Raw genomic sequence first — 21,344 nt, 5'->3', positions numbered from 1 at the left:
AGGGGGCTTTTATAGCCTACCAGAACCAACGGCTACTTTTCATACACAAAAACTAGCCGTTGGAACAACAAAACTAGCTAAATTTCATGTTAGGGCATTTGGAGAAATAAGTTTTAGATTAGGGGCATTTGGTGAAATAAGTTTGAAATTAGGGGCATTTGGTGAATTAGAAACTTAGCTAACGGCGGACTAACGGCACGTTATTAGTAAGGGTATGGTGGACATTTGTACGGATTGTGAGGGGTATTTTATGAATTGTTGAAACTTGATGGACGTTTGCTGAATTACAGCAAAACTCGAGGGCATTTCATGAAATTTCCGTAGTTTCAAATATAAGGTAACAATTTGTCAATATTTCTTTCTTTCAGTTCTTTATAAAAATGTTTCTCATATTTACTCGGTTCGCAACTTTTTCTTTTACCATTTTTTCACCCTTATTCCAACTTATTTCTTTACTTAAATTATTAATTTTATTACGTATTTTTTTTGAAGATACGACACATTCATTTTTCTTAACACAGAAAGATTTTAAGTCATTATTAAATTAATATAATACAAAGATGTTTAAAATGTTTTTAAAAAGTTTTGAAAATTATTTCTTATTAATTAATCAATGCATAGTACTTTTTTTCCAAATAATAATTTATATAATGCATATAAGAGATATGAGCTACAATTAACTTTCTACAATAAAGATTGATAGCTACGGCAAATTATTTTTTCTCCATTTTTGTAAGTTTTATTAATAAATATTTTTTAAGTTAAAAAAAAAAACCTAAATAAGGTTTGATAGCTACGGAAAATTAATCAGGAGATGACACGTGTCATTTCTGATGTGTCTTTTAAATTATAGTTATTGATAAGTTAAATATTTTAGTTTCCAATTATATCAATGACACATAAGGATGTGATATCATCATGACCTTTATTTTTTTTTGCTTTTTTATTCCTTTTTTATGTAGATCACTCCGTTACTACTCCTTCGATTGCTAAAAGAGGTTCTCTTTTGGCTTTTTGCGTAGTCCTCAATTTATTTTGGAAATCATTATATTAATTTAAATATGTATTATAAAAAGTTTAGTGGAAACATCGGTTTTGACAAACAAGAATGGAGTGATTCAGGGAACTGTAGTATGGGCCGAATATCAAACTCGATCTTTCCCTAGATAGTGAGTTTAGGAAGTGCATAATACATAAAATCATTACCATTTACCACTAAGTAACATTTAGAATAGATGTGAATGAAAAACACTTCTTAAATTCAGTTGAACACATCGATCCATGCTGATGTAAGATTCCATCAATTAAAAGAATGTTGGCAATTGGTTATAAAAGAGTGTCAAATAAAAACATACACAAGCCAAACAGGATAAAAACTAAAATGGGAGAAGAGGTGAAAGTGGAAGTAGTGAAATTGTTTGGTGTATGGTCAAGCCCTTATAGCCGTAGGATAGAATTAGCCCTTAAAGTGAAGGACATACCCTTTGAATATGTGGAAGAAGACCTTTCTAACAAGAGTACCTTACTTCTTAGGTACAACCCTGTCCACAAAATGATACCAATTTTGGTTCATAATGGAAATCCAATCGTTGAATCCCTAATCATTCTCGAGTACATTGATGAAATTTGGAAAGACCATCCTCTTTTACCACGAGATCCCTATGAAAGAGCCCAAACTAGATTTTGGGCTCGATTCATTGATGATAAGGTAACTAATTCTGAAAGTATACCGTTTTTTGTTATTTATTTTACATTGGTGAATTTTAGATTGATCTACAAATATCCCTTAATTTCGAACATAAGAAATCGGTAGAAAAGAGAACAACCCATAAGGAACCTTTATCTTGTTAGAGTCTTAGAGATAAGAAAGTCAGTTTCCTCTGAGCTATTTTCTTTCCTTATATACAATACTGACATTAAATTTTTTAACATCGTATTCATTAATTTATTGTCAACTTTTTGTAATAAATCCTAAAAAAGCATACACGTAGTATTATTTTTAGAAATGTTTTGTGGAATGATTATTCGATCATTTGATGAGTTTATATTATTTCTCGTCATTTTTTATTTTTTATTTCTAATTAATATTTAAATTAATTAATCGTAGGCTTCTTCCTCGTGATTTTTTTATCTTACTTGTAAGAAGGATGACAAAGTACTACTAACTTGTGAACCATTTAGAATAACCTTTTTTTTTTTTTTTTACCATACTTATTCTCTAAATGTATGTCAAAAATAAAAAATAAAACTTATTCTCTAAAGATCGAGCTAAGTAACTAGGAACATCTAGTAATGTGAAAAGTTAATAACAAAAGTAGGTACATACATGAAACCATTTACTAGTACGATCTGTAGTAAAAGGTTGATGAAATTAAATGACTTGAATAAAGTATTTAAACGGGATCTTTTATCAAAATGACTACTTTTACAATTTTATTTACCAAAATAGCTACTTTTGAATTCTATTTCCCAAACTAACTACTATTTATTTACCAAAACGACTATTTTGACTTTGAGGGGAAAAAAAAACAATCAACCGGTTTAAGTTTTTTTTAGCAGTGAAGCGGTTTGGGTTTTTTTAATAGTGAACCGGTTTTTTTTGTATTTTTTTTTTCTTTTTTATTTTAGACTTAAAAACGAGTAATTTTTGCTACTACCCACAAAGTATACTCAAATAAATCAACCCAAGACATAAACTACAAACTAAAGAATATATAATTTAGAATAAAGTACCGTGCAAACATAAAGAAAAATAATTGTATTATACTTAGTATAAAGTACCATGCAAACATAAACATTGATCCAATCGCATAAATATCATAATAACACCTATTAGTTTTAGGCAAAACAAACAAATACTACGGTCTGCAACTAAGTTTTATTGTCTTACGCAATAAACCAACTCAAAGTTTAGAAAATAAAGAAAAAAACATATCTAAGGGCTTACAACCTCATAAGCTAAAATCTCTCGATCTTATAATAGACGTTAACTCTCAATCAAAGTATACAATTCTCAAATTTTGTCAACCCAAAAAAATTTCGTATTTCTTATTAGAATTGAAACCAAAGTTCCATAAAATTGAATATAATAGAATATAATATGCATGAATAATAAGCTTCAAATGTTCAAAGAGAAAGAAAATTACATACTTTGATCAAATTTCCTATTGGAATCTTCAATAGAAAAACATTAAGGTTTATGAATGTCGATGGTTAATTAGAAAAATTGAAAAACGCTAGACTCAATGACGTTGATCGACTTAGGTATATATGGAAAAATAAAAGGAACCCAAAAAAATATACGGATTGCACAAAAAACAAAATCATTTCACTATTCTAAAAAAAAAAAAAAAAAACTGGTTCACTATTAAAAAAACTCAAACCGGCGGTTCACTACTTAAAAAAAAACTTAAACCGGTTCATTGTTTATTTTTTTGCCTCAAAGTCAAAATAGTCGTTTTGGTAAATAAATAAGAGCTAGTTTGGGAAATAGAATTGAAAAGTAGGTATTTTGGTAAATAAAATTGTAAAAGTAGCGAATTTGGTAAAAAATCCATTTAAACGATAGAATAATGTTTTTTATGTGCGTAGGTGTTGGCAAGTGTATGGAGGAGTTTCCTTTGCAAAGATGAAGAAAGAGAGAAGACGAAAGAGGAAGCTTGTGTGCTACTAAGAACACTTGAAAGTCAACTTAAGGGGAAAATCTTTTTCGCAGGAGATAAAGTTGGATACTTGGATATAGTAGCAAATGTTGTTGCATTTTGGATTGAAAGGGTACAAGAAGTTGTTGGCATAAAGATTATTAGTGAAGACAAATTCCCCATTTTGTGTAGGTGGATTGAGAGATTTTATGATGTTTCTATTGCTAGGGAATGTTTACCTCCAAAAGATAAGCATCTTGTGTACATTAAACATCGTTATGAAGTAGCACGTACTTGGAACAAATAAGCTAAGGACTTACATTAGATCGTTCAAGTAGTTGAGACTTGAGAGTCGAGGTGGGGGAAAACCTATATATAGCTAGGCCAGTATTGTGACTTGTGAGATGTACGATCTCTCTTGTTTATCTACCTAAGCTACATTAGCATAGTATAACAATCGTATGTTATATGTTATGGGAAAAAGAAAAAAAAATGAACCATAAGTCTAGTTATGTTATCTTATAACAATCGTTACTTTGTTATATTATGTTATGTTATAATAATGGTTGTATGTTATGTACGTAGTATGTGCATATGTTGGCCTGGTATGTACATGTACGTTAAATGAAAAACATGCAACAATGAATTGATTATATGTTTGAATTGACAGATAAAATTAATGAGAATAATAATTTAACAATGCAAAATGAATTGACATTAAAATCACAGAAACATTAAATTCCAACAAAAAGTTGAAAGAAGCGAGGCAGACATTGTTCTGTTTCATGCAACAAACATGAAACATTACAGAGATGTAGATTATTCAGTATTCACACTCAAATGAAATAACAGTAGTAATCCATAGTAATAGCGGTTGTTACAAAGTGCATTCAGCATTCAGCATTCAGCATTCAGCATTCATGGCTGCGGTCCTTGACAACTGTGACAGGGCAGGTTGCATGCTCTAGCACGTAGCTCGTCACGCTCCCTAGCAGTACCCTGAGGGTAGTTCACATCATAACCATCAATTATAACTTGTACTCAACAATTCTGTTTCTATCAACCATAACTCCACAACTTAATCAAAACTGCAACTGTAATAATACTAGGGCTACAATTGTAGTTTCCAACTTTCAAGTAAATATAAATTAAAACGATTTCATTTCTCAAATTTACTCTTTAGCTCATTCATCTATAAATCTTGATTTTAGTACAAAGTGTGACTAGACTAACTTAAGATCTCTGGTTCACCCCCTTTTCCAAATATGATCGGTATCCAATTTTAAACAACACTTGTAATGGTAATTCAAATTCATCAATAATGTAACATAGTAGCCACTCTAGCCAGACCAGAAGTAAGAAGTAATAATCACGTTGATGTTGATAGTATAATTAAAAACATTTAGTAAGGATATTTCAAGGGTCCAGAAATAAATAATCACATTAATAATATAATGTAATTCAAACTCTGAGTCGAAAGATAAAAAGAAATTTGGTGTCACCTTTTGATAGAACCTAGTCCCCTGCTTCCCATGATCAAAGTATCGAGATGCAAGCTTCCAGCTGCTTCACAAACTCTTTCCCTTGCATCTCCCCAGTAGATTTTCCAAACCACATTTACCTATTCAATTTCAATTCCTTGTTAATTTAATTATATATTTAACTTAAAACAAAATCAAGAATAAAATATGGATAATTGTAAAAATAAAAAATAAACCTGAAGTTGTTTGGATATGACATCAAGCAAGTCAAAAACATCAGGCTCACGCTCAACTCCATAGCTATGCATCACCTCCGGATCACAAAATTCAGAAAGAGGAATCAAAGCTGCAATGTTGGCATCAATTAAGATAACGTAAATACAAATGGAACATATATATATATATATATATATATATATATATATAAATTATGTTAGAAAAAAAGAAATTTGGGGACATACGTGAGCCAGTATCGGACCAAATAAGGTTGCGAGACTCTAAAGCTTGAGGGTGCTTAACATGAATGATAACAAGGGTGTCACCCTTTCTAAGTAGACCATCAACTGCCCATTTTAATGCTGCTTTGCTTCCCTTTGAGAAATCCATAGACACTCCTAATTTCCTTCCTTCTTCTGCCATTTTCGTATTCCTTACGATCAATCTGCAAATTCAATTAATTGATAGATCAACACCAAAATTTTAATTGATCATATATAGATGATCAAATTCAAGGTGTTTGACTTACAAAGTGGTTGGATAGCAATTCAAGGGTAAATAAAAATATCAGCAACTGCTCCTTATTTAATTTTACACTATCCTTTAAATTATGCTATGGAGTCCCGTTCTAAAGAGTAAAGACAAGTAGAAAGTGCCAAGTCAATTACTCTATGATATTTTCTAGATGACAGCTTTACTAATTTGTGTCATTGGATGCTTTAACGTGGTCAGCCACTCAGGACTATTTCAACTTGACCCGGGCTTTTCCATTATTTAACCACAATTAACTTGTCATTTTCTCTTTCGGGTAAGGTGCTGGCATTTCGTCACCAATTGGGAATTGGGACCCGTTCATTCTCGGCGATTAAACTACTATCCTGTTCTTTAGATTTAAATTGAATTGAATTGAACGGACTGAATTGAAGTTAACTGAATAATAAATAATAAATAAATAATGATTAATAATTAATAATAATTAATTATTAGTCATTAGTAATCTAGTTAATTAAAAATAATAATAACTATGTAATAAATAATAATAATTTGTAATTAATAACTAAATAATTAAAATAAATGATAAATATTAATAATAATTCATAATTAATAACTAAATAATTAGTTATATACGTACTCCCTCCGTTTTTAAATATTAGTCATGTTTTGACTTTTCAATTCGTTTCAACTCAATATTTAAACGTAAACATCTCCAAATACGTATGTTAGAAAAATATAAAAATTTGACATTGTTAAACTACATATTAAGACGAACAAAATAAGATCATGCATATTAAATATGTTTTGAAATACGTATTGGAAAGAAATGAGAAGATTCTCTTCAATTGTAAATAGTGTCAAGATTCCAAAAGGGAATAATATTCGAGAATAGAGAGAGTAGTATAATAATAATTACAATATAAATATATGTAATAAGTAATATAATAATAAAATTATTCCCTTCTCTCGCCACTCTCCCCTTCTCTCTCCCTCTCTCTTTTGTAGGGTTTATTTTCTTGGCCATTATAGGCCGGAAATAGTCTAATTTCTTTGGAAATTAGACTATTTTCTACCCTTTCTCTTCTTTTAATTCAGTTATTTTCTCTAAATCTAAATAAATTTTCACCATGTAGGCCGAGTTCATCCTTGTTCGTTAGTCTCCCTATGGTGGAGTTAGTTTTAGTATGTTTGGTTTGCCGTTCACTCGTGGTGGATTTATGTAGAATTAGTTCGCTGGTAAAGTTTTATGCGGAATCGCGACAAATATCATTTTTTCGAGTACATCCAGATGAATCAAATGAAAATCATCCTCGCGGCTACAACAAATCGTTAGGCCCTCTCTCTGAAAAGGCTGCATGTTCAAGCGTTTTATACGGGAGATGTTCTACAATGCAAGATCTATTCAACGACCGTAGTTTTGATGAAAGAAACCTTTATTTGATTCAATTTGTCATGTATTTGTTATATCTATATATCTCTTGTAGATATCGTATGACTCTTTATTAATGAATTAATTTTCCTTTCAAAAAAATAAGTAATATACTCCCTCCGTCCCAGATTAGTTGTTACACTTTCCTTTTTCATCCGTCCCAGATTAGTTGTTACACTTCTAAATTAGGAATGACCTCACAATTATTATATTGTCTCTCTCTTCCCACTAATTTTGTTTTGTCCCCACACCCTCTCTCATTCAATTAAAAAAATACCCCCACTAACTCCTACCACATTTACTTTTTCAATAAAATAATAATTGATAACCAAACAACCACTTATCACCTAAAACTTTGTGCAAAGGTAAGTGTAACAACTAATCTGGGGTGGAGGGAGTAGTAATATAAATAATAAATAAATAAATAATACTATTATTATTATTATTATTATTATATTATTATTATTATTATTATTATTATTATTATTATTATTATTATTATTATTATTATTATTAAGTTGAATTTAATTTCATTAAAATGAACTGAATGCTCCTGAACTAAATTGAACTGAACTGAATCATGAAATTGAAATTAAGCCAAAAAGAACAGGGACTACGTTACACGTATGAATTACGCCCTTTTCCGTAATTTATTGTACTCCCTCCGTATGTTATTAACGGATAGACTTCGACCGACACGTAGTTTTAGGAGAGTGGATTGAATTTATTAAAATAATATGGAATTGGTGTGGAGGGTGAATTACTTGTTATAGTAAAAAGATGATGTGAGTAAAAGTGGGACCTACGTTTCCTTTTTGGATGTCCCAAAATGTTCTTTACATTTCCTTTTATATTATCACATTACGTTTTCCTTTTTGGATGTCCCAAAATGTTCTTTACATTTCCTTTTATCTTATCACATAAATATTTTAATATTCTGTCAAAATTTGTGTCCAATGATTATTTTAACCCATTAAATTCATTGGGTCATTTAATCTCTCACACTTTTCCATTGGGACATTAATATTTTCTCATTTTCCCAATATCAGAATTTTAATAAAAGTGATAACATTATAAATAAACGTAATTTGTCTTGTTTAAATAAAAAAAATAGAGGAATCTTAATGCACATTAATTAGTCGTCAAAACGCGTGCAAAATATCAAACGTAAAGAATAAAAAGAGACAGATGGATTAACTAGAAGTGGGGACCATGACAATGCCAAAAAATGAAAAGTGTATCTTTTAATAAAATACGGCAGTTTATAGAAAGTGTATCCTTTAATAAAATACGGAGGGAGTACATTGTTATCTTGTTTGCCCGCTTTTATTTGTATACAACTAGAGCTGTCAAAAATTGACCCGGCTTGAAAATCCGACCCAAAACGAATGAAATCCGAAATGCCGTTAAAAGAGAAAACTCGTAACACGACCTATACCCGACCCGATAAAACCGATAACAGATTTTTACCTGGTAATGCATTACCCAAACCCGACACCCGACCTGAAGATGATCGACAACCATATTAACCCGACCTGACACTGATCCGTACCAGAATCAACACCTGACCCAATGCCAACCCAGAACCGAGTGTAACTCGATGAAACTTGCTATTAACCTGACCTGTGACAACCCAATACACGATTTTAACCGACATGTTGACAACCCGACCTGCCGTTGACCCGATCAAATAGTAACTTCAACCATAAGTCTATATTATTAATTTTACTAGATTTAAGCCCGTGCGATGCACTTCTTAATTTTTATTTAGATACGAAGTATTACGTACGTAATTAGTATAGAGTAACTCGATCATATACTACTCCCTCTGTATTTATTTAAGAGATACACTTGCCTTTTCCGGCCGTATTTATTTAAGAGATACACTTGCCATTTTTAGTAACTTATCAACCCCACCATCTAATTAAATAATTTATCTACACCCCACCTCCACCCCCCATTCCCTAAAATAACATGGTCCCACTTATTTTTCTTATTAAAATATCTACTCAACCCCACTTGTTTTATTAATTTATTTCATTTAATTATTTTTCTTAATACCCGTGTCCGGCCAAGTGTATCTCTTAAATAAATACGGAGGGAGTAATATTTAAGATACAAAATAATTCCATGAATTTCTATCAAATCTTATCCCAGGTTTTGATAAACGTGCTAAACCGGTTATTTTTTATCGATTAATGTACATATTATGTAGGGGAATACAGTTAAACATAATAACATGTGCGGAACAATCCCCAAAGCCAGGAAACATGTATAAAGCACAGATTAAGCAAACTTACATTCGAAGCGTGTTTTCCACAATAATCTGTCAACGAACACGAGCAAAGAACTCCACTTGCCGTTCCTCTACTTGGTTCACCGACACGTTCAGATCCGTCTTGATAATCGTAGCTTAGACAATTGATCAAGATACTTTGCTTTTGGGAAGAACTCACTTTGGAGGCACAGAGAGAATTAGGGTTCTCTGTGTCTCTAGGGTTTTGAGTAATATGAATTGTGTGTTTTGTTGGAATAATACAATGGACCTATTGTATTAATGATGTAACCGGCCAATAACCAAAGGCCTTGACCGGCCACATCACGCAAGCACACACGGACCGCACGCCCGCGCCCAGCGACACACTGCAGGCCGAAGCCCACAGCGCGCGCGCCGAGCAGCTGGGCCGTGGGCCTTGCTTGCTCGTCGCTGCTGTGCGCTGTTGCGTGCTGTTGCGTGCTCGCGCCCAATGGGTTGGCCTTGCTCGCCTTTGCTCGCGAGCTTGCTGGCTCGTTGGGCCTTGCACGCTTACGTGCTTGGCTCGACGGCCCGGCAACTCCGATGCCCTTCGTATTCGCGATTTAATATATTTCCGATATATTATTTATCATTTCGTATACGACGAATCACCGTCGTACGATACGATTTATTCGTGTCGCCCAGCTTACGAATACTCGCGATACGATATACGATTCCGACAAAAGTCGTATCGTATAATACGTTTCCAACTAATTCCCGAAAAGCTATTAAATGAATTTCCGATTCATTTAATCCGGTGATCTGTTACATGTCATTGGTGTGACCTTGTAGGTTCAGTCAAGAGTAAGTTGTGAGTTCAATATCCATTAGAACTCACTGATCGGAAGCATTGCTCCAGCTAGCTGTTCCGATCACTTGATCTCATTGAATTAATTGTTCGCAATTAATCTGAACCTTGGTATTAGACTTAATTCACCTTGGGTGAAGGACATATTTCCTTCAATCTCCCACTTGTCATTCAGACAAGTGTGCATCCATATTCCTTTGTCGCTTTTTGTTACTTACTGAACATAAGGTAAGATCCAAGCTATCCTTATTAGGTCCAGAAGTGTTTCTCGGATTACAGAGTTCAACTGTCAAACTTTTGCAGAAGGTTAATCCTAACCATTCTGAGCACGGCCATGCATTTTACAGTATCTAACTCTCCGAGAGGCCTTGTTACACAACAACACCATATCCTATCAAAGATAGGAGGACAATCCATTCTTGCAATCTATGAACACTCACTTTGATTCATAGTACGCCCAATAACTACTTTTATAGCCTCCTTTTACGGTGCGACGTTTAGCTAGTATCAAAGCTAACTAATTCTCAAACGAGCAGACATAATCGCTCATGTTTTGAGGAACGGTTTCTAATCACCATTAATGAGAACTACCTATGACATGACTTTAATCTCTTAAAGCGTTCTCATGGTCAATCCGATACAAGATCCAATAAGTATCTATGCAAAAGATTCTGACATCCAGTCACTCTAGTTCAAGAAACAGAACTAAGTAATCTACTTGCAATCTAATCTTCATTAGTCATTGGTCGTCCACCTTTCAATGACCTGGATTAGGGATCCTTTGTGACTTCAATATTCAAGTTCACTTATGGGTGTTTCTTTGTCGAAGAATCCATCTTGACATCCCATTTGAATGATTTGAATCACATAGACTTATCATTTAATTCTAAACCACAATTAAATGAATATGAAATAAATAAATTTCATAAATATGAAATGGTTAAACCAATTGTTTTAAACATAGATCTAACAGATGTTCTAAAACAATACTTAGAAAATCAAAGCCATCCTCCAACATGCTTGATTCCCATGGTTGCTACATGTGCGTTGTGTTTCACTTGTGGCAACGGTTTAGTCAATGGATCCGTGACGTTGTCGTCAGTTCCAACCTTGCAAATCTCGATTTCCTTTCTTTTAACGTCTCTCGAAGTATATGAAATCGCCGCAGTACGTGCTTGGACTTCTGGTGGCTCCTAGGCTCCTTTGCCTGGGCAATGGCTCCGCTATTGTCGCAATACAAAGCCATTGGTCCTTTAATGGAGGGGACAACACCAAGTTCTTCGATGAACTTCCGAATCCAAACAGCTTCCTTTGCTGCTTTCTGAGGCAGCAATGTACTCGGCTTCAGTTGTAGAATCCGCAATAGTGCTTTGCTTAGCACTTTTCCAGCTTACTGCTCCGCCGTTGAGGCAGAACACAAACCCAGACTGTGATCTGAAATCATCTCTGTCGGTTTGAAAGCTTGCATCCTTATAGCCCTTAACAATCAACTCATCTGTACCTGTAAGGTTATGATACATATGAATAAACATAAATCATGCGGAAAAACCATAAAGCCAGGAAACATATTATTTACACATAATTCAGATGCATACACTTTGTAGCGTGCCCTCCCTAGCTGCGCCCGAACCGAACAAGAACAATTCTTTAGGACTCCAAGTGTCGTCGCTCCGTAGATAGTCCACAGCACGTCCGGATCTGCCTTAAGCTTGACCAACTAGAATCGCCCTTAAGGTTACTAGGATTTTCGGCTAATATGGGTTGCAAGTGTTTGGCTGATTTTTGCTTGAAAAATCTTACCTTTTGAATACTAATATTTAAGATACAAAATAATTCCATGAATTTCTATCAAATCTTATCCCAGGTTTTGATAAACGTGCTAAACCGGTTATTTTTTATCGATTAATGTACATATTATGTAGGGGAATACAGTTAAACATAATAACATGTGCGGAACAATCCCCAAAGCCCGGAAACATGTATAAAGAACAGATTAAGCAAACTTACATTCGAAGCGTGTTTTCCACAATAATCTGTCAACGAACACGAGCAAAGAACTCCACTTGTCGTTCCTCAACTTGGTTCACCGACACGTTTAGATCCGTCTTGATAATCGTAGCTTAGACAATTGATCAAGATACTTTGCTTTTGGGAAGAACTCACTTTGGAGGCACAGAGAGAATTAGGGTTCTCTGTGTCTCTAGGGTTTTGAGTAATATGAATTGTGTGTTTTGTTGGAATAATACAATTGACCTATTGTATTAATGATGTAACCGGCCAAAAACCAAAGGCCTTGACCGGCCACATCACGCAAGCACACACGGACCGCACGCCCGCGCCCAGCGACACACTGCAGGCCAAAGCCCACAGCGCGCGCGCCGAGCAGCTGGGCCGTGGGCCTTGCTCGCTCGTCGCTGCTGTGCGCTGTTGCGTGCTGTTGCGTGCTCGTGCCCAATGGGCTGGCCTTGCTCGCCTTTGCTCGCGAGCTTGCTGGCTCGTTGGGCCTTGCACGCTTACGTGCTTGGCTCGACGGGCCGGCAACTCCGATGCCCTTCGTATTCGCGATTTAATATACTTCCGATATATTATTTATCGTTTCGTATACGACGAATCACCGTCGTACGATATGATTTATTCGTGTCGCCCAGCTTACGATTATTCGCGATACGATATACGATTCCGACAAAGGTCGTATCGTATAATACGTTTCCAACTAATTCCCGAAAAGCTATTAAATGAATTTCCGATTCATTTAATCCGATGATCTGTTACGTGTCATTGGTGTGACCTTGTAGGTTCAGTCAAGAGTAAGTTGTGAGTTCAATATCCATTAGAACTCACTGATCGGAAGCATTGCTCCAGCTAGCTGTTCCGATCACTTGATCTCACTGAATTAATTGTTCGCAATTAATCTGAACCTTGGTATTAGACTTAATGGTGAAGGACATATTTCCTTCATATTAAGCTTATTTTGAATTGTTTACTGATTAAATTCTATCTTTCATTTATCCTAAAATCTAAATGTAATAATATATATTTATCTGGAACCCAATTTAATTCATCAACGATATCAGATTCTTATATATGTAGCAAGTGCTTAAATTTTTTACAAATTAATAAATGATTGAGTATTCATCCTCAAACACAAGGCATCTGCCCTTCCTAGAAAAAATTAGCAAATCAAATAACTGGGAATCAAATATCTCCAATCAAAGCTCATACCAATTCTAGTTTATAAGCAACTACACAGCAAAACAAGGATGTTTTAACTTAAAGGGGAAAAAAATTGAGACAAAGTTAAAGCATTAAGTTAATCAACCTTATATAACTGAGATCCACCAGAAGCTAGCACAGCCTTGGATAATCTAGGGTGGCACCTTCTCTGCAGCCGACTTGACTTTTCCTTCCATGGCCAACTTCGACGGTCCATCCTCCAATTTCAGACGCGAAATCATCTCGGTAAAGTGAGGCAGGTTTTTCTTTTGCTACATATTAGTGATAAATGTGTTGTAGGCTTCGGGGAGACCAACTAGTAGGCGGAGAACCAGACGAGTGTCGGAGACCGGAGCGCCTACATTGGCCAATTGATGAGCAAGGGATTGTAGTTTGTTGCAGTAAGCTTGAATGTTGGGAAAGTAAGCCAAGACGCTGGTGGTGAACCGGGTTTCCAGAAACGCCGCCCTCGATTTATTATTGTCGTGAAACAGGTTTTCAACTCGGTTCCAAGCATTTGCAGCCAAATCATCTTCCACCAGGATAGTATCAAGGATGTCAGGGGATACCGTAGCGTAAATCCATTGGAGGACCACGTTGTCGAGGCGGTGCCACAGGGGAAGGTCCGCTGCTTTGGCTTCTGTGTAGGCTTTTAGTGCCTTTGCCTCAATAGGGGGAAGAATATGGTGAAGGACTCGATGAATATTGGCTTGCACTTTGAATAACGTAATCCAAGAATGATATTGCGCTGTCTGGAAATCCAACGTGGTGGGAATCAAAGCTTTGACGTTGGTGACCGCGAGAGCGAAATGAAACTTAGTTGTTTCTGCCATTGATAATGAGAAGGGTAGAGAGGAAGAGGAAGGAGAAGGAGAAAGTAGGAAGGGCGGAGGCTAGGGTTAGGAGTGTAACCTAATCTGATAGCATGTGAGAAATAATTCCCTGAGGTTTTTATTAATTAGAAAAACCTATATATACAAGCGTGTACACTGCATGAGCGTGTATAATACAAGCGTCTATATCTTGGTAACTCTGAATGTGGTGACCAATGCCTGCAACATAGTCTGCTGCACGATTAGCTTCCCGGTATATATGGCTCGAAGTATAACCACCAAATTGTGTAAGTAGGTGCTTGATGTCGTCCATAAGTAACTTATTCTTCCACGGACAAGTTGCATGTTGCTGCAAAATTTGAATAATCAGCAAATTATCCCTTCTATGAAAATATGTCTAATATTATTTTCAATTGCTAAAATTAACCCGATGCGAAAGACAGTAGCTTCTGCGAGAAAGACCGGTGTATCTCCCATATTGTAGGAGCGACTAGCAACATTATTTCCAAAATGATCCCTAATGACCACCCCTGCGGCACCAGAGTTTTGACGAACAGAGCCATCAAAGTTGAGTTCACAAGTATGAGGCGCGGGAGGTGTCCAAGCAACCTGAATATAACGATGCGGGCAACTTTTTGTAGAATGCAAAAGCTAGAAGTACTATATACGGAGTACTCATTAGCTTGGTTTTTTTTATTTGTTTTAACTTTTTTCTTTTCTTTTTTTAATTGAGATGAGTTTGGTTTTTAATTGGTTTTGGAAAAAAATTCAAAACCAAACTAAAACTAGTTTCTTGTTTTCTTAAAACCTAAAACTCAAAACTAAAATCGATGCCGAACAGCCCTAATTTTTGTGGTTTTAATATTTAAGTTTTTAATTTTGTAAAAAACTGAAAATTAGAAGAAAAAAAATGATACCGAGTTTCCCTATCGCAGTAGCAAAGTCGCAAATAAACAATCTTACACGTGGGATCTCCCATCAATGCATGAATTATCAATCCATTTCAAAGCCAACTCATGTTGATAAAGGTTGGAAATTGGTTTCCATAATTTTGGAGTATTCATATATTTTTGTCATGTAACAATATACTCCGTATGACTTAGTCTCACATCCCAACAATATGCACTAATCTCGTCATTTCTTCATCCCATATTCAGTGTTCCTATCCGATATTTACGACAGGATTCTAACACCAACACCAACACCAACCACAATTTATAATTTATTATATTCTTCTCTAGTTCGTCTCTTTAACTAGCTGACTGCTGATGGAACTAGACCAAAAGAGGCCATGGGTTATGCTAATCAAGATCATTCACAAACTCAAATTTCTATAAACCAAACTTTAACAATTCTAACTTTCACACCTAATTCTTGGGCTTTACACATTTTGTAGCTACATTCTTCCTATCTATTCGTCACATATTCATATTTTTTGCTAAATTCCATATGGAGTACTCCATTTTTAGTTGCTCCATTTTTTATTTTCCCGGACTATATTAAAAAGGTAACTCCAACACAATCACCTTCTAAAGGTCTTAATTATAAAAGTAAAAAGAAACACACGTACGGTAATATCCTAAATCCAACCAATTGAGGTTGGCATGAGTGGTTAAGGGCCTCTTGCTCCTTAACCAAGGTCTCGGGTTCGAGCCTTGGGAATGGAAAAAATCTCAACTGGGAGGGATGCTGCCCATCGAGGTACCCATGCAAACTCCCACGGGAGATTACCTCGCCGAAGGCGGTGGGAACTCCTCGTAGTAGAACCCAAAAAAAAAAATATCCTAAATCCATACACATATGCTTACTATTGCAGCCGTACACAATATCCGTGACAACAAAGGTATAGCTGGTGATTACTCAACAAAGGTATAGCTGGAGTAGTACGGAGTAGTAATCACAAAGAGGAAAATAATCCAAAACCATCTTGGACTCTTAGATACGAAATGCTAACTAATTAGGAAAATAATAAATCAAAACCCATAATTATAATTCATATACTCTTTCATTTTTGGAACTAAATTAATGTTGTTTAACCTTTCTCACTGTGTAGCATGTATCACATCCTTGATTTCTTTCACAATATGACACACACAAAAAATCTACAACTACATTACTCCGTACATTATTTAAAAAAAGAAAAACCACTAGAATTCCTTACTAAACAAAATAATTAAAGTCATTGATCAACAACTCATGGGGGGAAGATCCGAAGTTTTCCGGTACGCAGGAGGATCCGAATCCTCCGTACCTTTCCGGAAAATCCGAGTAGCAAATACCATAAACCCGAGAGCATGACCCGCAACGGCAGCGATAAAAACACCGCCATTGAAGGACATAACAGCAAGCATAACAAGATAAGCAAGCCCCATACGTAAGGTGTGTAATACGGTAAGCAATAAACCCGAAACGACAGCGTTCCGTCCTTCCTTAACCAAGCGAGAACGCGATAGCGCTTCAATGCAAAAAGCCGTTAGAAAAACAAGGACGAGAGAGATTATATACATGAATGTGTGGGTCCCAGGCCACCCATGGAATAGGATCTCTGCGTTCTTCCCCCAGTAGAATGTCATGTGCATCATCATCTTCTTATGACCCATGCCCATCATCGATGATGAATTTGATGATGGGGGTGGTGCCATCGTCATGCCCCCCATGCCATGCCCATTCATACCATGATCCATATGTATCTGGAGTGAAAGAGTTTTTAATGTGTGGTTTAGGAAAGGGGTAGGAGGAGGAGTAGTAGTACTATAGTTAGATTTAAATTAAGTGGGATAGGTTTTTGTTGTACACTTGTACGTACTCATTGATGATTTTGGTTGGTAGTACATATAAATAATTAAATATATATATAATATTTGGAATTTTATTGGATATATGTGGGTGTTAAAAATAATAAATTAGGTTATTTATGGAAATTGGAGTGTACTGCACGATTAGGGATAGTACAGTGTAGAGATTTAAGGAAATGAATTGAATTGAATGCTGGAAGCGTAATAAATGGTAATGTATCAGATTTGGAGTTTTATGTTGTTCACACTTGAAATTTGTTCGTCAATTACATTTGTCATGCACTGTGCGTTTGTTTCTTTTTTTCATTATTTTACCAACTATCGTATGCACAAATTGATACTTGTAAAAAAAATGACATCCATGAATATTCATCTCGTAGATGGAGAGAGGAGAGAAAAAGAAAATAAATTATTTTCATTTTAATCCATTTTTTATTAATAAATTTCTTTTATAAAGAAAAGTAAATCATTTTAATTAAAAGTCAAGTCATTAGAAAATGAATGGTGTAGATTTCACATATCTATATAAATGGTCAAGATTAAAAGATTATAATGGCTACAAAATTAATATGGCCATCGTAAAATCATCTGTGTTTTAAGTACATAGTGTAATTTTTTGGATAAGTGGTTAGTAGATTATGGTACTCCATCCGTCCCGAAATACTCGAAACGGTTTGACTTTTTGCACTATTCACATAATTCACTTTGACCCTATTTTATTTCAAGTATATGAAAACAATTGTTAGTATATAATATATGGTTGGCTTCATCTTAATATATATTTTCAAAATATTAATATTTTATAAGTTTTTATAATATGTAGTTAAAAATATTGGTGGTCAAATTTGTGCATTGGCAATCGTGTCCAGTAAAAAACGTTGCGAGTATTCCGGGACGGAGAGAGTAATTACAAATGTGCTAAATTATTAGAGCAATTGGTTTATTGGAAAAGGTTGCCATTCAGAAGGCCCAACAATATTCCTGGGCTAAATACATCCGGCCAGCCCATTTATCCCTCATAAAGTCATAAGTCGTCATATGGAGTGATTCGAGTGAAAGGTCTACATCTCTCCTCAACAAAGAGTGAACTTGAATCGCTTAGCAACCACCTGTAGGATTAGATGCTAATAGCGGAATTGCAGAAAACACTTTTCTCACATCTAACAGGATCGCAAGCATACATTAATATGAATCATAATATAGGAGTTAAATATACCTTTGATGCGTGATTCCCGAGTATACGAACAAGGACCAATTAGGAGACAGAACCCCAAGCGTGATTCCTCTACTTAGTCCACACGAGCACAGATCAAGATCTCCTTGCGTCGTTTGCTAGAACAGATGGAGAAGATGGAAATCTCTCTCTCACTTTCACAAGGAAGGGACGGATTTGGAGTATTTAATAACGTTAATGATTTATTCAACTTGTGTTTAATCATATGGTCATCACGTCTATATATAATAACTTGATAACCAATCCTACTAGAACTAGGGAACCTAGTATCCTAGTAAACCTTAACTACTCCAAAATCCTATCCAACACCAAAGACCATCATGGGCCTTGGGTCATATTGATCATATCCAATACTCTATTGTGTGTGACCTTATAGGACCCGGTTATATTAGTAGTAGCCCAATAATAATTAGCCCACAGATCATAATTGGTTTCTAGCAAAATATTATGACCACCTAAATAACCGGATTATTAATCTCCATTATTAATCCTAATCTATATTTAGTGATTGCCATCTTGATTAAAGGACATATTCCTTCAATCTCCCACTTGTCTTTAAACAAGTGTGCAATATTAAATTTCTCCGTCACTTAATGTCCAATTTGATAATATGATAGACATCTTATGTAATCCATATTAATATTCAAATTATTTCTTGAACTTCGAGCTCGAACTGTCAAAACAAATGATTAACTTTAATCCATTTGAGCACGGCCATGCATTTTCAGTTCTTACTCTTCAAGAGGCCTAAGACACCATTCCTATTGTCATAGGAGGACTTCTTCATTCTTGTATAGCTATAACTCCCACTCAATTTTTAGCAATCCCGAGCACTGCCTTTATAACCTCCTTTTACGGCAAGGCGTTTGACAATGTCAAAGACATACTAATCACTGAGTGTGAAAATACCATACTCATGTCCGAGGAACCCAGTAAAATAGTTTAACCACAAAATTCTATAACATGTTTAAAGAACTTTTAGGTAGGTCAGTCCAACATATATTCATAATATATATCTATGTAAATGATTAGACATCCTTATGTCCCTATAACCCATGAAACCGGGAGTTATCAATCAACTTACAAACCAGTCTTTTAGTTAGTCGTTTATGTCCAATTTAACGACTTAGACTAGGGACGATTCATAATTTATAATCTCAATTCACTTAATAGGGTTTCATTCATCAAAAGTCTTATGATGATCCTATTTGATAATTATAAATTATTTGGACATTTTATTTAATTCTAAACCAATTAAATAATAATGAAACTTCATTTCAAATCAACAAAACATGACAAAGAGTTTTACACTTATAAAAACAATGTTCATAATCTAAAACAAAACAATCTTAAAGCCATTCTCCAATGTGTTTGATTCCCTTGGCCCTAGTGTGACTATCATGCTTGGGCCTAGGGAAGGGTTTAGTCAACGGATCTGCTATGTTGTCATCCGTATGAACTTTGCAAAGCTTCACATCTCCTCTTTCGACATAATCTCGAATGACATGGAATTTGCCAAGTACATGTTTGGATCTAGGTTTTGAACTTGGTTCCTTTGATTGAGCTATTGCACCATTGTTGTCACAATAGATGTCAATTGCTTTAGCACAATTAGGAACAACGCCAAGTTCAGTAACAAATTTCTTAATCCAAATTGCCTCCTTTGCAGCCTCTACTGCGGCAATGTACTCAGCTTCTGTTGTAGAATCATCCACCGTGCTTTGCTTTGAACTCTTCCAGCTCACTGCTCCTCCATTTAGGATGAATACATATCCCGACTGGGATCGGAAGTCATCTCTATCCGTTTGGAAGCTCGCATCAGTATAGCCTTCAACAATCAACTCATCATCTCCTCCATACACTAAGAAATCATCTTTTGTCCTTCTCAAGTACTTTAAGATGTTCTTAGCTGCATTCCAGTGTGCTTCTCCTGGATTAGATTGGAATCTGCTGCACATACTCAAGGCATAAGCAACATCTGGGCGAGTACAGATCATGGCATACATGATGGATCCTATTGCAGATGCGTAAGGAATCCTACTCATTTTATCTAGGTCAACTTGTGTAACTGGACACTGTGTCTTGCTTAGATGTACGCCATGTTGCATGGGTAGGAATCCTTTCTTTGATTCCTTCATATTGAACCTATCAAGAATCCTATCCACATAAGTTCCTTGACTTAGTCCAATAATCTTTTTAGATCTATCTCTATGGATCTTTATACCCAAAATGTACTCTGCCTCTCCTACGTCTTTCATTGAAAAGCATTTCCCCAGCCATTCCTTGACGGACTCTAGCATAGGGATGTCGTTTCCTATGAGTAGTATGTCATCCACATACAAGACTAAGAAGACTACCTTACTCCCACTAAACTTCTTGTACATACAAGCCTCTTCTTGACATCTGATGAAATCAAACCTTTTGATAGCTTCATCAAATCGAAGATTCCAACTCCTTGATGGTTGCTTTAGCCCATAAATGGACTTCTTAAGCTTGCATACTTTCCTAGGATTTTCTGGATCCTCAAAACCTTCTGGTTGTGTCATGTACACATCCTCTTTCAAATAACCATTAAGAAAGGCGGTTTTGACATCCATTTGCCAAATCTCATAGTCATGATGAGCTACAATCGCTAGGATTATCCGAATGGATTTAAGCATAGCCACTGGTGAAAAGGTTTCGTCATAGTCAATACCATGAACTTGTTTGAATCCTTTTGCAACCAATCTAGCTTTGAAAACTGTTATGTTTCCATCCTTGTCCTTTTTCAATTTGAAAACCCACTTGCACCCTATGGGTATTACCCCATCTGGCAAGTCTATCAAGTCCCATACTTGATTTTCGGACATGGAATCCATTTCAGATGTCATGGCTTCATGCCATTTTTCGGAGTCTGGACTCGT

General features: G+C 35.3%; 3 protein-coding genes across 3 annotated transcripts; 1 reads left to right on the top strand and 2 right to left on the bottom strand.

Annotated features, from left to right (window-relative positions):
* Positions 1 to 1,375: 1,375 nt before the first annotated feature.
* LOC130463909 (glutathione S-transferase U7-like) lies at positions 1,376 to 4,237 on the top strand. Its single transcript, XM_056833191.1, has 2 exons — positions 1,376 to 1,708; positions 3,592 to 4,237. Exons 1-2 carry the CDS (start codon positions 1,382 to 1,384, stop codon positions 3,946 to 3,948), a joined length of 684 nt encoding a protein of 227 aa, XP_056689169.1. The 5' UTR covers positions 1,376 to 1,381; the 3' UTR covers positions 3,949 to 4,237.
* Positions 4,238 to 4,333: 96 nt separating this feature from the next.
* On the bottom strand, positions 4,334 to 6,077 carry LOC110803601 (universal stress protein PHOS34). The gene is made up of 5 exons (XM_022009127.2): positions 5,868 to 6,077; positions 5,584 to 5,783; positions 5,359 to 5,468; positions 5,144 to 5,262; positions 4,334 to 4,640 (listed from the first exon to the last, which is right to left on the bottom strand). Exons 2-5 carry the CDS (start codon positions 5,759 to 5,761, stop codon positions 4,553 to 4,555), a joined length of 495 nt encoding a protein of 164 aa, XP_021864819.1. The 5' UTR covers positions 5,762 to 5,783; positions 5,868 to 6,077; the 3' UTR covers positions 4,334 to 4,552.
* Positions 6,078 to 16,381: 10,304 nt separating this feature from the next.
* Positions 16,382 to 17,223, bottom strand: LOC110803600 (copper transporter 6). Its single transcript, XM_022009126.2, has one exon. The coding sequence runs from the start codon at positions 17,094 to 17,096 to the stop codon at positions 16,599 to 16,601; it is 498 nt and encodes a 165-aa protein (XP_021864818.1). The 5' UTR covers positions 17,097 to 17,223; the 3' UTR covers positions 16,382 to 16,598.
* Positions 17,224 to 21,344: the final 4,121 nt, after the last annotated feature.

Source organism: Spinacia oleracea, chromosome 6 (genome assembly GCF_020520425.1).
Source record: "Spinacia oleracea cultivar Varoflay chromosome 6, BTI_SOV_V1, whole genome shotgun sequence".
Classification (NCBI taxonomy): domain Eukaryota; kingdom Viridiplantae; phylum Streptophyta; class Magnoliopsida; order Caryophyllales; family Amaranthaceae; genus Spinacia; species Spinacia oleracea.
Note: the sequence above shows the minus strand (reverse complement) of the source record. Positions and strands in the feature narration are given on the sequence as shown.